Consider the following 15,508-nt stretch of genomic DNA (forward strand, 5'->3'; position numbering starts at 1 on the left):
GCAAAGACGACAATGCAAGACGAATGTGGACCCTATATTTCCGCATGTGACTCCTAGTAGACTCTTCCCGACACTTTAGACAACATTCCCTAAGAATCTGGAGCCTAAGCTCTGATACCACATTTGTCACGACCCAAAACATTCAAATAAATGAATAAGGTTTTTGGTAAACGTTAAAAAAAATTATTTGATAACTGAGAAGTAGTTGATAAGATATCATCGACTGTAATTTGTATTAAATATATTTTCAGAGTTGTTTCTCATTAGTAATTAATTTAATTTTATTTTTTATTGATATTATATTATTCTTTTTTTTTCATAATCATATTATCCTTTTAAAAATTTATTAATTATAGAATTTTGTGTCTTTAAAATAATTTTCTCATATTAACACGTTATTTAAAATTATAATATATAATAAACAAATATAAAAATACTATAAATATAATAATTATAATGTTTATTCTTATATAAACTTAAAAAATTATATTTTTAATATATTATATAATAAATTAATAATTTTATTTCCATTTCAATAATTAAATAAATAATTATTATTTTACATGTGAATAGCAATAATTAGACATAATTTTATTAAACATTTATAATGCAACAATTATCGATTATCAACTATATTCAATATAGCTAAATCAAATAGACTCTATATTTATATCTATTCCTATCAATGTCGTAAATAAAGCAAAAAGTTATAGTATGGGCATCATGATTTATGTTAAACTATGCAAGGTTTTGCATAGTCTTCTCCACAAGCCATGGCTTCTAAAGACGCAAGGTTTTGCATTTTTGAATGGTAGCTCAAATAATCTATGTTAAACTAATACTTAGGCTTAAATGAAGGCGGAATTTAATTTCCAAACGTATGGGAAGGGCTCAGTCAGTCAGAATGTGAAATGGTGAAAGATTCTTTGACTTATCCGATTGACTCATTTGCCCATAGTGGGAAACTAGGAATGAGAGTAACAGAGACTAGACTCTCCAGTCTCGTTCTTTGCTTTTGAATGCCTTTCATATATCATGCCCATTATGAAAAATTTTTATTTCAATTTGATTCATTATGAATGGATTTAAGACGTAAAATTATAGTAAAAATTTTTGTCTAAATTTATTCATTTATAAACTCAGAATATAATATATATATATATGATGATTTTTAAATATAAAATAAGTAAAACTCCCATATTTGTATTTCCAATCGTCAAGTTTTTCCATAAGTTTTCTCTTACCACATTGATTAATCAAATGCATGCAGACGCGATATGGACGTCTTCTATTATTCTTCCTCTCCAACTTTCTAATGTATAAATTTGTGGGGGTCCTTGTTTGAATCTATATTCTCGAAACATATCTAGCTGTCCAGCATTAATGCTAGATTGTAGAAAATTATCTTGCTATCCAGTAGAGCAAATGTGACATCCATTAATATGGACAATTATTCGAAACGAAATTATTACATGCTAGCTTTAACTTCATCCACATACATATGTGAAATGATCCCCACTTGTCTTGTACGTTATTGCCATGCGTATACCATTTTGTCCTCTAAGAGAGCCACTAACTAGTAACTACCCATCTTAAAAGGTGACAGACTCGAGTCCCAATCAAAGCTCAAACTTATAAATGAATTTGCAAAAGTAACTCGAATGTTTAATAATTTTCTAAATGATTGCTTTTCAATCTCTAGATTTTGAAATTACTCATATATATATATAAATTATATTAATATATATATTTAAATAATTATTCACTAGTAATACTCAGAATCAAATCAAGAGAAGTAATAACAAAATAAAGAATCCAAGATTTCAAACAAAATCCACAGGCCAAGCCCCCCGTTTAAAACAGGGAGATACATGCCGTTTCTTACAGAAACCGTTGTCTAGGATTATAATGTCTTTACTACTGGTTCCTCCCTTCACCCTGTCAATAAAAGCGCAGGAACGATTGATTGCCAGTCCAACCAATCCTGCAAATATTCCACATGCCCAATGGGCAACTTCTTGATTCTTTTTCTTTGTTTTCCCATTGGTTGGTTCAAAAAACACTATTAAATGTGAAATTTAATTTTATTTATTTATTTCCAAAGCTTCCGTAATGACATGTTCTTCTCCGTCTCCTTCTTCGTGACCTTTGCTACTGCCATCTCAAAATCTTCCTGTGTTACGTGGACCCTCCTCTCCCTTAGCGCAAACATTCCTGCCTCCGTGCAAACAGCCTGTGAAAAAAGAATTACATTCGGAGGCACATCAAGCAATGACACAAAAATGAAGTTTAAAGCCACTTTCTCACTTCTGCCCCTAATATATCCAACAAAGTAAAATTTTTTGTAAAATATGCAACAAAATCAAAATCTTCACTCTAATTTGGCCAAGGGCACATAACAAAATCATTTCTGGGAAAAAGGTATCTTAAGCAGTTAAGCTGATGACTAAAGGAAAAAATACATTTGTGCACACGTTCACTCATGCTTGTAGGATGGCAATTGATTACTAGTAAAAAAAAAGGGAAAAATTTCTAGTTTGCCGTCTCTTTCATTTCATCCATCACCTTCTTTCTCAATCTTTGACAAAAAACCTCTCGTCTTTCATATCTCTTTAAATAAATAATAATAATAAGAAAAAAAAACCTATTAACCTTAGAAATTGCAATATTTTGACAGAGACATGGATTACATGCAATACAGACCAACTCAATGGATAAAAACTCTAGGCCTATATTTATACCATGAATTAGACTCTGCATGCATGCATGCATGTGGGTGTCCATACACTATCTAACAAGAATAGACCATAAGTCGAGGAAATACATCCTTTAAAAAGGCAATTACAGGGCAAAAGTCAAGAATGCCAAAAGCTAGAGGATATAGAAGATTTCAATGATATAAAGGAGAAAAACACCTTCAGCTCTGCCCCAGATGCACCATTCATCTTCTCTGCAATCTTCTTTAAATCAATCCCACGCATTAAATTCATTCTTCTTGAATGGATTTTCAAGATATCCAGACGTGACTGCAGATTCATCAGTCAGCATGTTACTTTCTTTGAGCCTGCTGAAGAAGTAAGACAAAACCATCAATAACAGAACATACCTCTTCATTAGGATTTGGAAATTCTATTTTCCTGTCAATCCGTCCAGGCCTAAGGAGAGCTTGATCCAGAATATCAATACGATTAGTTGCCATCAAAACCTGTCCAAAGGTGCAGAGCATTATAGGTAATAGCAGCAAGAACAACTGTACCAAAACTAATGTTCCACTGTGTTTTGGAGTTATTTATAGTACCTTGATCTTGTTTGATGCTTCAAATCCATCCAGCTGATTGAGAAGCTCCAGCATAGTCCGCTGGACTTCACTGTCACCATTTCCACTCCCAGATTCCATTCTAGAAGAACCGATACTGTCAATTTCATCCATGAAAATGATAGATGGAGCATGTTCCCTGCAGCAAAACCAAAAAGCAAGAAAACACCAGACATAAAAAATTTCAAATGCTAAGCAGAAGTATACAAGAAAGAAGATTTGTCCACTGCAACTTAACAAGAACACACTATGATGATTTCAGATTAGGCTACAGCTAAGACATTTACTACATTACCAGTTTTTACATCTCCATAAAGATACACATAGAATATATACTTATAACTCTTTCATCTCATATTAACAGGGTAGCCAGCCAATATTACAAACTCAATTAAGATCAGATAGCCACTTATTCTTATTTTGTTTTAATTATAAAAGGTCAGTCCTGATGCTAATAATGAGCAATGCAAAGAAATAAACAGAAGTGCACGGGAATAGATATTAAAAACCAGACCTTAAACTGACAAATCAGTTACAAAACTTCCTGAGACAGAAGGGGAAGAGGGGACACAAACCTTGCCATAACAAAGAGTTCTCTGACCATTCTAGAGCCTTCACCAATGTACTTCTGAACCAATTCAGAGCCAGAAACCCTAATGAAAGTACAATCAGTATGATGCGCTACAGCCCTAGCTAGTAGTGTCTTTCCAGTACCAGGTGGTCCATACAGAAGAACACCCTGTCATTAGAGAAATAGAGAGTTAGTGCAAATAATGTCTAGCAAAAAAGATAAATGAGTGATGGATCCAATAGCATAATAACATTATAGTACCTTGGGTTGAGCAATTCCAAGACTTTCAAACAATTCAGGATGTTTAATTGGAAGTTCAATGACCTGAAAAGACAAACAAAAAGCAGGTTAACTATGAAGCCAATCAACAAATTAAAATGAAAGCCATAAATTAACAATCTGGAATCACTTAAATTGGCAGCACATTTGAAGATATTCACAAACCTCCTTTATCTCCTTAATTTGTTGGTCCAGACCACCAATCATGTCATATGTAGAATCTGGAACCTTTTCAACTTTCATAAGGTTGACCAATGGATCCACTTTGCTAGGCAAGATCAAGTGAAGAACATAGCTGTCATTACGGAGGGCAACCCTTGTTGATGGGGTGATCTTAGTGATATCAATATTTTTATCAATATCAACAACATATTTCCCTTCTGGGTGAACCTGGAAAACAAACATGCAAAAAGCGTAAAGAAATCTCCTAGTTCCCATTATCTCAGTGCAAAACCTTATATATTCATACATTGGGAGTCAACTTAAAAAAAGAATATTATAAACTGGAGTTTCAAAGTTCAGGTGAACTGTTGCTCAAATTTTGGTGCTACATTAGCTCGAGATACTTAGCTATGCTGTACTACACAATAACATAAATCATTCTCATTAAACCCAATGAATAACTGACAGCACAGAATATTAAGCAACAGATGACTGACAAGGTAGTTGACAACACCAATAAAATACTAAGCAATGGCTGACTAAAAGAATAAAAATAAAAAATCTTCTCTGCTTTCAGTAATGTCCATTATATTCATATAACTGTGCATATGACATGGTAGTTGTTCTGTATCTGTGACTGTGAAAATGATTTTATCAAAATTGTTAGCAAATCATATAACGTGTGAGAATGATTTTATCATAATTGTTAGGAAATCATTTAAGAACATGACAAAATATTAAATTATTAATACACATGATTTAAGAAAAAAAATTATTGCAAGATCCCTCTTTGGGTAAGGATCCAATGGAAAAGAAAAAATTCTAGCACATCCAAACATTTAGGGAAATTAACAAACATGTCCATAAATTATTACAAAAAAGGCAGAAGAATAATATTTTCACAATAAGGAAAAAAAAAGGAAAGAAAAGAAAAGAAAAGGAAAGGAAAAGCCAGAACTTTGAGTTTATTTTCTCAATAATACAAAGAAATCAAGCCTTCAATCATCATTCATATGATCACTGAAAACAAATTAACATGCATGACAAGCACCCAAATTACTTAAGCTAGCACGGGAAGAAGCTCAGTACCTTAACTAACACCTTATTTTTCCCCATTACTTTGACAACTTCACCAACATATGAACCAGGTTCCTGAAGTAGCTGTAATTCTTCCCTAAGCATTCTCACTGACCATATCAAATAGGGAAAGAAAATATTAAACAAATATCAATCAGAGATAATAGACCAACTGAACAATTCAACAATAAAGTAAACAGTGAACTAAGCAAAGAATGCTGATAAGATACAAAAACTAAGCAACAACGAGATTGAAGCTCAATAATATGTCTATGCATGCCATGTTATCTGTAGTCTGTGCCTCAAAACAGAAGCAACCAACTACAAGAGCTAATTATTCAACTATAGGTGATGCTGTGAAAAAACACAAGTTCCAACAGGCAGCAGTACCCTTAACAAACCACTTTGCAAGTTCGAAAAGGCCCATGAAGTTGACATCAAAGCCCAGTGCTCAACCTTAATCTAATTATGAATCACTTTGCAGCATACAAGCAAGTTGAAGTGTTGAACTCCTGATGGAAATCATTTAAAGTTATCTGGTCCAGTTCATTCAATAACATCTTAATTCAACATGGTGATAATACAGTTCCACTACTAGTTTTCTAGTTGAAACGCATAATAATTCGAATGTCCTAGCCAAATAATTTCTCAAATGTTGTCAAGGTTTTAAAACTAAAAAACACTGCTTGTTGCAGAGTCTACACCTAAACTTTTGCAAAAACAAAAATGATGATTAACCCAATCAGAGCCAAACCCTAGCTACCAAGTTCATATGACAACTGAATAAATCCCCAAATATCGAATTCAGACGAGAATAATCGCAACCACAAGCCCTAGATTAAATTACATAGAGTAGATATCAGGATCAGGATAAATATTACAAATTTCGAGTACGTACCCCTGGAATTAAGCTCATTACGCTGAGCTTCAAGACGATTGAGATTGTGAGTCTTTTGGCGAACCTGAAGCTGGAGCTCATGAATGTGTTGTAGATAGTATTGCCTCAGCCCCTCCCCTTGTTTCCCAGCCGTCTTAGCGGAGCATGTCTCCTCCACCATAATTGATTCCGGTTGCTTAGTTTCCAACCCTACCGTCGCCATTAATGCAAGAATCGGAAGCTTTTAAGTGATAATAAGGTATTTGGTCTCGAGGGGTTTCTTTCAGAACAAGTCTGACGAGATGCAAGGAGTTATCGGTGCCGCGGCGTGCAGCATCAATCGTCGGTGGTTAGGCGTATTTGAAGAGTTTCTATGGGCCTGAACTTCAAAGCCCAACAACGATATTGGGCTTCCTAAGCCCATACACAACCCTATATAAGATCAGATCCACGGGTTTCTCTTGCGCCTAGCCCCTGTTTCGCAGCTCTGTAGTCTAACAAAAAAATTTTTCTTCCTATTTTTCTGTTTGTTCTTTCCCTCCAAGCATTTCATTCGCGCAGAGCCTAGGGTTAGGGGGTGTGGATTCAAGCTTTCAATCCATAAATTCCAAGATTCAGCTTTTCCCACCTGTGTCAAATACCGCCATTTCTCTTATGTCTAATTTGATCTCTGTATAGACATTTTTCCTTTTGTAATTGATTTCTTGAAAGTTTCAGATCATCAAAAGGGTTCATTATACGACAGATTTTAGGTATTCTATAGTTGTTCTAGGAAAAAAAAGAGAACTGAATCTGATGGATAAGAAAAGAGTGGCGGTTCCACTTGTGTGCCATGGTCATTCTCGCCCTGTTGTGGATTTGTTTTACAGTCCAATCACTCCAGATGGCTTCTTCCTCATCAGTGCGAGCAAGGGTACGCATTATTATTATTATTATTATTATTATTATTATTATTATTATTATTATTATTATTATTATTTGCTTTGGTTGAGTTAAATTCGAGATTCAGTTGTAGGCTTCGATTTGTCATGAATTCATAATTTGATGGCTCTGGATTATGTTTGTAGCATTAATGAAAACCTTCACTAACGAATCTTAATTATCGCTTACCCTTTTGGTTTGGCGATTTAATTCTCATTTAAATTTGCCAGTTTTACGATTGTGGCTTCCGCGAGGTTCCGGTGTTAACAGCTGGATCATTTTCATGATAAGATTATGAATTATGATTGTAATTGGCCTACTTTTGGGGAGAGTGAACGTATTAGTTTTAGTTATCTTATACATTGTACGATTGCTGAATTTGGAATTCTCTTTGGGTTCAGATTCTAGTCCCATGCTTAGAAATGGAGAGACTGGTGATTGGATTGGAACGTTTGAAGGGCATAAGGGTGCAGTGTGGAGTTGCTGTTTGGACACTAATGCTTTACGGGCTGCTTCTGGTTCTGCTGACTTTACTGCGTATGTATGAGAGTGTGTTGGTCTTGGCTGAAGCTGGTCAAACCAGCTTATAATCTATTTAATTTTTGGGCTTATAAAAAAAATAAGCTAGAGACCCGCTTTTAATTTTGGTGCATAGAAGTTAGTTTGACGGAATATTTTACTATATTATCCTTAATTAATTTTCAAAATTTGATCATAAATTTTATTTAATATTCGTTTTAATTATTTTAATAATAAATGTGCTTATAAGTTATTTTTTATCAAACACATTAAATTCTTATCAGTCACTTATTAAGCACTTTAACTAAATACGTAACTGAAGCTCAAATTAGTTTATAAGCACTTAAAAGCACCTAGTGCTTATAAGCTGTTTTTCATAAGTTAAGCCGAAAACCTTCTCAATTCATTTTTTTTTAATTATTTGCGCTGAAAGATTTAATGATTTTCTTCTACTTCTTGATGAATGTTGTCTACTTTTCCATCTGTTCACACCTTATGTGCATAAATATTATGAAAGTGTGTGAAACCTTAAAAATAATTGTGGCAATTGATGTTTTTGACAGCCATAGATTTTCCTAATTGTTTCTCAAAACACTTTCTAATAAGATTTGCTAATCTGGCACCGCTGAAATTTTTTCGAGGTATCTCGTTGGATGTTGCACTTCACTTAGTTCAAACTTTGTTTTCCATCCATGTTTGCAAGTTCACATTTCTTTTCCCTGACTGGTATATGTATTTGCCTTTTTCCTTTGCATATGTGGATGCCTTCACTTGTTTCCTTTGCATTTTCAATTATGATAAGTCTGCATATGACGTTGAATTCAAGTCCTATCTGTTCTCACAATTTTGGACTTGTCCATGAGTCAAAAACGTAACATTGAAACATTGCATTAGATATCCTGTTCTTTGTAGCCAAATAAATAAAGAAAAAAAAAAAAGAAAGAAATGTGAATTATTTTATTTCGTACTGCCACTGTTGTATCTTCTTACAGAGGTAGATGCTTCTAGAAATGCATTTTTGTTCAGTCAGTTGTTTGATGAATGAACTTCAACTTCATGTTTTGCATGAACTTCAACTTCATGTTTTGGCCTGCGAAACCTTTCTCATCTGAGTCATTCTTCAGTTACTAGAGGCTAAGCATGTTATCATTTTATTTGTTTACCGGAGGTTTGAAGATGTTAATAATTTGATTTGTTTGATGTGTATATAATAGATGATTCTATATGGCATCTCTATTAGTTGTTCCTTTTTATGTGGAACATGAATTTTTTTCTTGTAATTTAATTACCATGTTATATGAGATAAGATGTGTAGTTTCAGAACTTTTGAGTAGGTATTATCAGTACTCTTCATTGTTACATTGATTCATTACTATTGTGAAGGAATTGTGATTAATTTTTTAGAATTTAACATGTTTAACGGTGTCACCTGCAGGAAAGTGTGGGATGCATTAACTGGGGATGAACTGCATTCATTTGAACACAAACACATTGTTCGAGCTTGTGCATTTTCAGAGGTAAAGTTGGCATTTGTTTCTTCTTTCCAGTTGTCAATTGATAAAGAAGGGTCCTGTTTTGAATTATATGCTGCAAACTAACATGCTTAAAGCCGTGAGCTTATGTATATGTTCAATAAAGTTGGTGACATTGACCCAATCTGGCAACCTTTTGAATCAATGTCATTTCTCGAAGGCCTCTAGTGCTTTATGAGAAAAAGTTGGCAATTTAATAATGAAAATTAAATTTCACTAACAGTTCCTGAACTCAGATGCTAATTCATCTCTAAATATCAATTTGTAACAAAAAAATGCCGGCTTCAATTTGGTGAACATGAAATCCATTTTACCTTATTCCAGCCAAAACTCAGGTAATCAGTTGATGTGACATCCCTAATCAGCTCCAGCACCATTAAAAAAAATTTAAAATTTAAGGTGTTGGCTTACACGTAATTTTTCTCCCCTTTCAATTTTTTTGCTTAACTTAGAATTATCTTTTTTATCCACTTTAATTTTCTCTCCCCTCTAAATGTGCTCTCTCTCCCTTCTCCTTTTTTTGTCTCCTTCCTTTCCACCACCTAGAACCTACCATGGGCATTTCTATTGATATAAAGTTCCAGATTAATTAAACGCAACATTCAGCAACTCCAAATATGGCTCACTTTTTGAGAAAAGCCCTCATATCTGTTAATCTTACCAACAATTCCATCATTATTCATAAACCCAACAACTCAAAATTCAACTTAAGCCAAATTTCAGAGCTTCCCATCATTGATTAACAAGCTTATCAAAGCCACAATCCAAATGCCAAAATACCCATCATTGAAGTTATTAGGGAGGAAAAAAAATTTCAAGTCCCATCAACACAGAAAACAGTAGTAGTAAATATCACTGAAAAAGAAAAGAAAAGAAAAAGTAGAGAGAGAGAGAGAGAGAGAAACTGATATGTTCTTGGTCACTAGCAACATCTGACCACCAGCAGCCAGCTTTGTAGAGATTGCGTTACAGGTTCAACAACTTGATTTGGTTCTTATTGTTCTTGTAGAGGATAGAAGTCTTCAACATTTTTCTTAGGGCTTCATAATAAGGATGAGAGCAAAATTGGATAGAGGTGATGGTGTGCATGGAGGTATCATCTTAATTGATACATAGGAGCTTTCGTGAATCCATGAATTTCATTTTATAAAAGGGAAAGAGAATGGGGCTTTTTACTAAAAAAGTGCATATAAAAAAAATTTACCAAAAGGGGGTGAGTTTAGACTTATTTACCAAAAGGGGGTGATTGTGCTGAGTTGGAGGAGAGAGAAAGTGGGATGCTAGTATAAATAGCATTCCACTATTAAAATAATAATTAAAAAAAAATTCTGAAAGTTAAAAAAAAATTAAATGAGTAGTTGGACGCTACTTAAAATAGCGTCGCGTCTGACACTACTTAAAATAGTGTCCGACTAGTTGGACGCTATTTTAAGTAGCATTCAGCTACTTTAATAATTTTTTTCTCTCTCAATTGTACTCGCACTCATACCACAATTCTTTCACTTGCATTCATTCCTACACAGTTCAATTATTAATTTTGAGAAATATTAATAATTACAGAGGTTAAAAAACTGTACTCACACCCATACACAGAAGCTACTTTAATACTTGCTAATTATTGACTAACAAATGATGTTATATAAAAATATGGGTTTAAGTACAATTGAGAGAGTAAAAAAAATTATTAAAGTAGTTTTTGTATATGGGTGTGAGTACAGTTTTTTAGCCTCTCTAATTAATAATTATTAATGTAGCATCTGTGTATAGGTGTGAGTATAGTTTTTTAGCGCTGTAATTATTAATATTTTTTATTTACATTATTAGTTAGTTAGTAATTGAACTGTGTAGGAATAAGTGCATGTGAGCGAATTGTAGTATGGGTGTGAGTACAGTTAAGAGAGTAAAAAAAATTATTAAAGTAGCCAAATACTACTTAAAATAGCATCTAGCTAGTCGGACACTATTTTAAGTAGTGTCCAACTAATCGGATGCTATTTTAAATAGCGTCCAACTACTCTTTCAATTTTTTTTTTTTTTTTGACTTTCAAAGATTTTTTTTATTATTATTTTTAATAACGGGACGCTATTTATATTAGCATTCCGCTTTTTCTCTCTTTCAACTCAGTATAATCACCCTCTTTTGGTAAATAAGTCTAAACTCATCCCCTTTTGGTAAATTTTTTTTTAAGATGCAACCATTTAGTAAAAAGCTCAAGAAAATGTAGGAGAGTGCATGTGTATGGGGAAGATAATTCTAAGCTGAGTAGCAAAAAAAAATTAGGAGGAAAGAGAAAATGTTGGCCAACTGTTAATTTTTAATGTTTTATTAATGGTGCTGGAACCAAATAGTAGTGCCACATCAGTGGATCACTTGAGCTTTGGCCAGAATCAAGTAAAAATGGCTTTAATCTTAATGATATTGAAGTCAGGGAGGTTCTTTTGTTACAAAATGATGTTTAGGGACGGCATTGTTCACGGATGGTGAGTGAAAATTTACCTTGCTAAAGCAATTAACCTTTAATCAAAGTATTTTTCTGAAGTTGGTAAATTTTTTCCCATAGTTCTTAGGATGGGGGTCTAAGGTTGGAGAGTAACCGGGTAACCTTTTGTAGTAATTTTAATATCCTTGTGAATTGGTATCAACATTGTTTGTTTAGGCCTTCATCGGCTACTCTAGATGGTATTTGTTCATTGTATTAAACCTATGTGATTTTTGTGGAATCTTATTTTATGGAAGTGGATTGGTAGGTGTGCTATGCTTTACTTCTTCATTATGTTTCTCAGTGAATTTTATGCAAATGTTTTCACATCTGGCCTCAGGATACTCGCCTTCTGCTCACTGGGGGAGTGGAGAAAGTCCTTCGCATTCTTGATTTGAGTCGTCCAGATGCACCTCCAAGAGAAGTTGATAAGTCTCCTGGCTCGGTGAGGACTGTTGCATGGCTTCACACTGATCAGACGATACTAAGTTCTTGCACTGACATGGGGGGTGTGAGGTTAGCTTCTCATTTTAATTATGTTTAAAGCTAGCTGCTTTTATGATAATGCATGCTTGTATGTAAGATATAGATGTACATTGTACCTGTATTTTGTCAGAAGCAGAGAAAAACTGTTGTTTCCTGAACTGTTGTGGGAGATAACTTGCATGGGTTTATGGGTATTGCTTGTTGAAATAACTGAACTGTCATGCAGACTATGGGATGTTAGAAGTGGAAAGATAGTGCAAACACTTGAGACCAAATCATCTGTAACCAGTGCCGAAGTGAGTCAAGATGGTCGATATATAACAACTTGTGATGGTTCTACAGTGAAATTTTGGGATGCAAACCAGTAAGTTCAAGGTCAATTTGTTCTGTTTCTCATAGCAAAAATTCTGAGAGTTTTAACATATTTTGACCTGTTCTTCCGCCAGCTTTGGGTTAGTGAAGAGCTACAACATGCCTTGCACAGTAGAATCAGCTTCATTGGAACCCAAGTACGGGAATAAGTTCATTGCTGGAGGAGAAGATATGTGGATTCATGTATTTGATTTTCATACTGGCGACGAGATAGGTACATTCTCCAGCATAATTTGTTGAATAAGTAAAACAAGAGAAGGCTATTTCCATGTGCATATATTAATCTTGAATCTAGCTTTTGGATGACTCTTCAGCAAATAGGGGTATTGTATTTAGTAAACTTTTTTTTCTTTTATTGCCTTCTATATTAGATAAATGTTCTTTCTGCTCCTCGAAATGTTCCGTAATTTTCTTGTATTTGTTTTCATATAATTGTAAGTGACTTGCTCCATTTTTTCGCAGCATGCAACAAGGGTCATCATGGTCCTGTTCACTGTGTGCGTTTCTCACCTGGAGGGGAATCATATGCCTCTGGATCTGAGGATGGAACCATCAGAATATGGCAGACAGGCCCTTTGACACATGATGAGAATGTGGGATTCACAGCAAATGGATCAATTGGAAATGTGAGCGTAACAGCGGAAGAAGTTTCTCGCAAGATTGAGGGCTTCCACGTTTCGGAAGATGGGAGGGCCAAAGAAAAGGAAGAAGCAGGGAAGGACTGATGCAGGGAAAGATTGGCCTCGTCTTTTTATTTGCTGTTTGTTTTGGTTTGGTGGGTGTGTTGGCTGTCGTTGGCATGAGGCTGACGTGTATAGGTTAGCCTCAATCTATAGGGTTTAAGACCCCCCTAATTTTTGTACAAGGCCTAAAGTAATGCATTAAATAGATAGGCTGGACCATATTGTTTTGTATTTTAACAAGCTTTAAAATCGATCTCCCAAGTCTCTCTAGCCTCAAGTATCTACATTGTGTCTGACAGGGAAAGCCCTGTACACGCATTCTCGGATCCAGTTTTTTTCCATTTGTAATTTAGAAGTCGTGGAAAGTTTCCTGACAGGTGTGTTGAATTGGTGATGCCCGGATGAGGAAGGAAGGGCATACAACTTTTTTTTTTTTTTAAACTTTATGCCTTTGTTTGAGGAAGCCCCTCTGCTTCATTGTCTAATTAGAAATTAGGTACACAACCCGCCATCATTATTTGTTCTTTTCTTCAATCACGCACTTTCCAATTCCAGTAGAGTTGAAGCTGAAAATTTTTTAGTATATTTGGTAGAAAAATGAGCTTCTTACAATTGATGGGATTCTCACAACTCGCGATTTAGTGTATTTAACAGAAGAGAGAAAGGGTTTTGCCGTCTCCCTACCCCTTTCTTAAATAGTTGCTTTTCTTTTAGTTTTAGTTGGTTTTTCTATTGGTTTGTCTCAGTTTCTCTTTAGTCTCTTGTTTAGAGTAACAGTGTCACCCTTTTAAATGGGGCTTTTGGCGGTTTGGTGGGATGCTTGCATGGTGAAATCGGCTCCCCTAATGTGTATTGTGAAGCTCTTTAGAGCATAGTCGGCTGGCAATCCGGAGGTGGTTTCTTATTTGGTCATCTTTGTCTAGCTCTTTCACATTTTTGGCTGGCAATGGTCCAAGACCCCGTTTTCTCCTGGCTTTTGCTACATCTCTCCCATTCTTCATCTGAAGTTTTGAGCAGGGAAGATTTGTGGGTTGAGTGAGTGCTGAAGTTCTCCCTCTGAAGTTAATGATATATCTCTTGCATGGTAGTCTTCCAAGCAGCCTCTTTTGTAGGTCTTCGTTGACCACCAAAGTTGATGAGGGAAGAAGGGCGTTGATGATGAAGATGGTTTCCAGGTCAGTCCATTTAGTCTAGGGATCCTTTTTTTATCATTAGGGTTGGGCTGATTTGGATTTGGTTGGAGTAATGTTACTCTATATTTAAACTAGCAGGATACCATTAAACTATTATTAATTAAATTAAAAAATTTTAATGTTGCTATTTAAAATATTAAAAATCTAAAATGTTAATAATAATAAAACTCAAAAATGTTAATAATAAATGTTAAGTCCTTTAAAATCAATTAACTTAATAGTCATAAATTTATTTTTTAATGGTCATAAGTTATTTTCCGTATAATAATAATAATAATAATATTATTATTATTATTTTAAAATAATAAAAATAAAATAATATTAAAGTAAATTAAAATTTATTAAATGTATAAAAGGGGGAGAGAAAATTTTTAAGTATTAATTTACATTCAAAGTAAATATGAATCTTAATTTTACTGCAATTGACTTTTTAAATTAAAAATTCAGAACATGATAATGTGTGATAATTATATTTAATAATTATATATTATAGTTATTCAGAAAATATAGAAAATCTTAATATTAACTTTTCTCTTTTAAAAAAATAAAAAAATTAATGGATAGACATTACTTTTAATAATTAGATATGTTTAAAAGAAAATTCAATCATTAATTTTTCACAAAAATTAAAATATATTTGGTTCTAATTTGGAGCAGATATTTTAAAAGGAATTAAACTTTCAGTTGTGGTTATAATTGAATAGTCATGATAATATTCGTTAAATTTTAAAATTAAATGTTTTGAGTTATTAAATCATCAATAATTAAATAGTCAATTTAATTGCAGTAAATGTGTTTTAAAATATTTCACTTTTTTTTAAAGTAATTGCCATTGACCTTTTTAAATTAAAAATTAGAAACTTATAATGAATGATATTATATTTAGCAATCAATACTTTTTCATTATTTAAATTTGAAAGATCAAAATAATTAAGAATTATATTTAGAAAATTAAATTATATAATAATTGTATATTATAACTGTTTAAGAAATACAGTAAAAATTATCATCAATAAATTCAATTAAAAATTGCTACTCAG

General features: G+C 33.5%; 2 protein-coding genes across 2 annotated transcripts; one reads left to right on the forward strand and one right to left on the reverse strand.

Annotated features, from left to right (window-relative positions):
• Positions 1-1,790: 1,790 nt before the first annotated feature.
• LOC131171911 (26S proteasome regulatory subunit 8 homolog A-like) lies at positions 1,791-6,629 on the reverse strand. The gene is made up of 9 exons (XM_058132168.1): positions 6,304-6,629; positions 5,418-5,515; positions 4,332-4,556; positions 4,149-4,211; positions 3,892-4,055; positions 3,299-3,455; positions 3,107-3,205; positions 2,916-3,026; positions 1,791-2,233 (listed from the first exon to the last, which is right to left on the reverse strand). Exons 1-9 carry the CDS (start codon positions 6,503-6,505, stop codon positions 2,093-2,095), a joined length of 1,260 nt encoding a protein of 419 aa, XP_057988151.1. The 5' UTR covers positions 6,506-6,629; the 3' UTR covers positions 1,791-2,092.
• A 116-nt stretch (positions 6,630-6,745) lies between these two features.
• LOC131168794 (uncharacterized) lies at positions 6,746-13,545 on the forward strand. Its single transcript, XM_058132169.1, has 7 exons — positions 6,746-7,195; positions 7,605-7,740; positions 9,158-9,239; positions 12,075-12,250; positions 12,447-12,584; positions 12,667-12,806; positions 13,055-13,545. Exons 1-7 carry the CDS (start codon positions 7,078-7,080, stop codon positions 13,315-13,317), a joined length of 1,053 nt encoding a protein of 350 aa, XP_057988152.1. The 5' UTR covers positions 6,746-7,077; the 3' UTR covers positions 13,318-13,545.
• The last annotated feature ends 1,963 nt before the right edge of the window (positions 13,546-15,508 follow it).

The sequence above is a fragment of the Hevea brasiliensis genome, chromosome 13 (genome assembly GCF_030052815.1).
Source record: "Hevea brasiliensis isolate MT/VB/25A 57/8 chromosome 13, ASM3005281v1, whole genome shotgun sequence".
Lineage (NCBI taxonomy): Eukaryota > Viridiplantae > Streptophyta > Magnoliopsida > Malpighiales > Euphorbiaceae > Hevea > Hevea brasiliensis.

Bases quoted from the DNA above. Each gene is read 5' to 3' on its own strand.
- LOC131171911 (XM_058132168.1), bottom strand. From the start codon at position 6,505: ATGGCGACGGTAGGGTTGGAAACTAAGCAACCGGAATCAATTATGGTG. The intron at 4,557-5,417 runs GTACTGAGCTTC...TTTGTTTTCCAG, and splicing joins AAAATAAGGTGTTAGTTAAG to GTTCACCCAGAAGGGAAATA. The intron at 3,027-3,106 runs GTATGTTCTGTT...ATGAATCTGCAG, and splicing joins TTCCAAATCCTAATGAAGAG to TCACGTCTGGATATCTTGAA.
- LOC131168794 (XM_058132169.1), top strand. From the start codon at position 7,078: ATGGATAAGAAAAGAGTGGCGGTTCCACTTGTGTGCCATGGTCATTCT. The intron at 12,251-12,446 runs GTTAGCTTCTCA...ACTGTCATGCAG, and splicing joins ACTGACATGGGGGGTGTGAG to ACTATGGGATGTTAGAAGTG. The intron at 12,585-12,666 runs GTAAGTTCAAGG...TTCTTCCGCCAG, and splicing joins AAATTTTGGGATGCAAACCA to CTTTGGGTTAGTGAAGAGCT.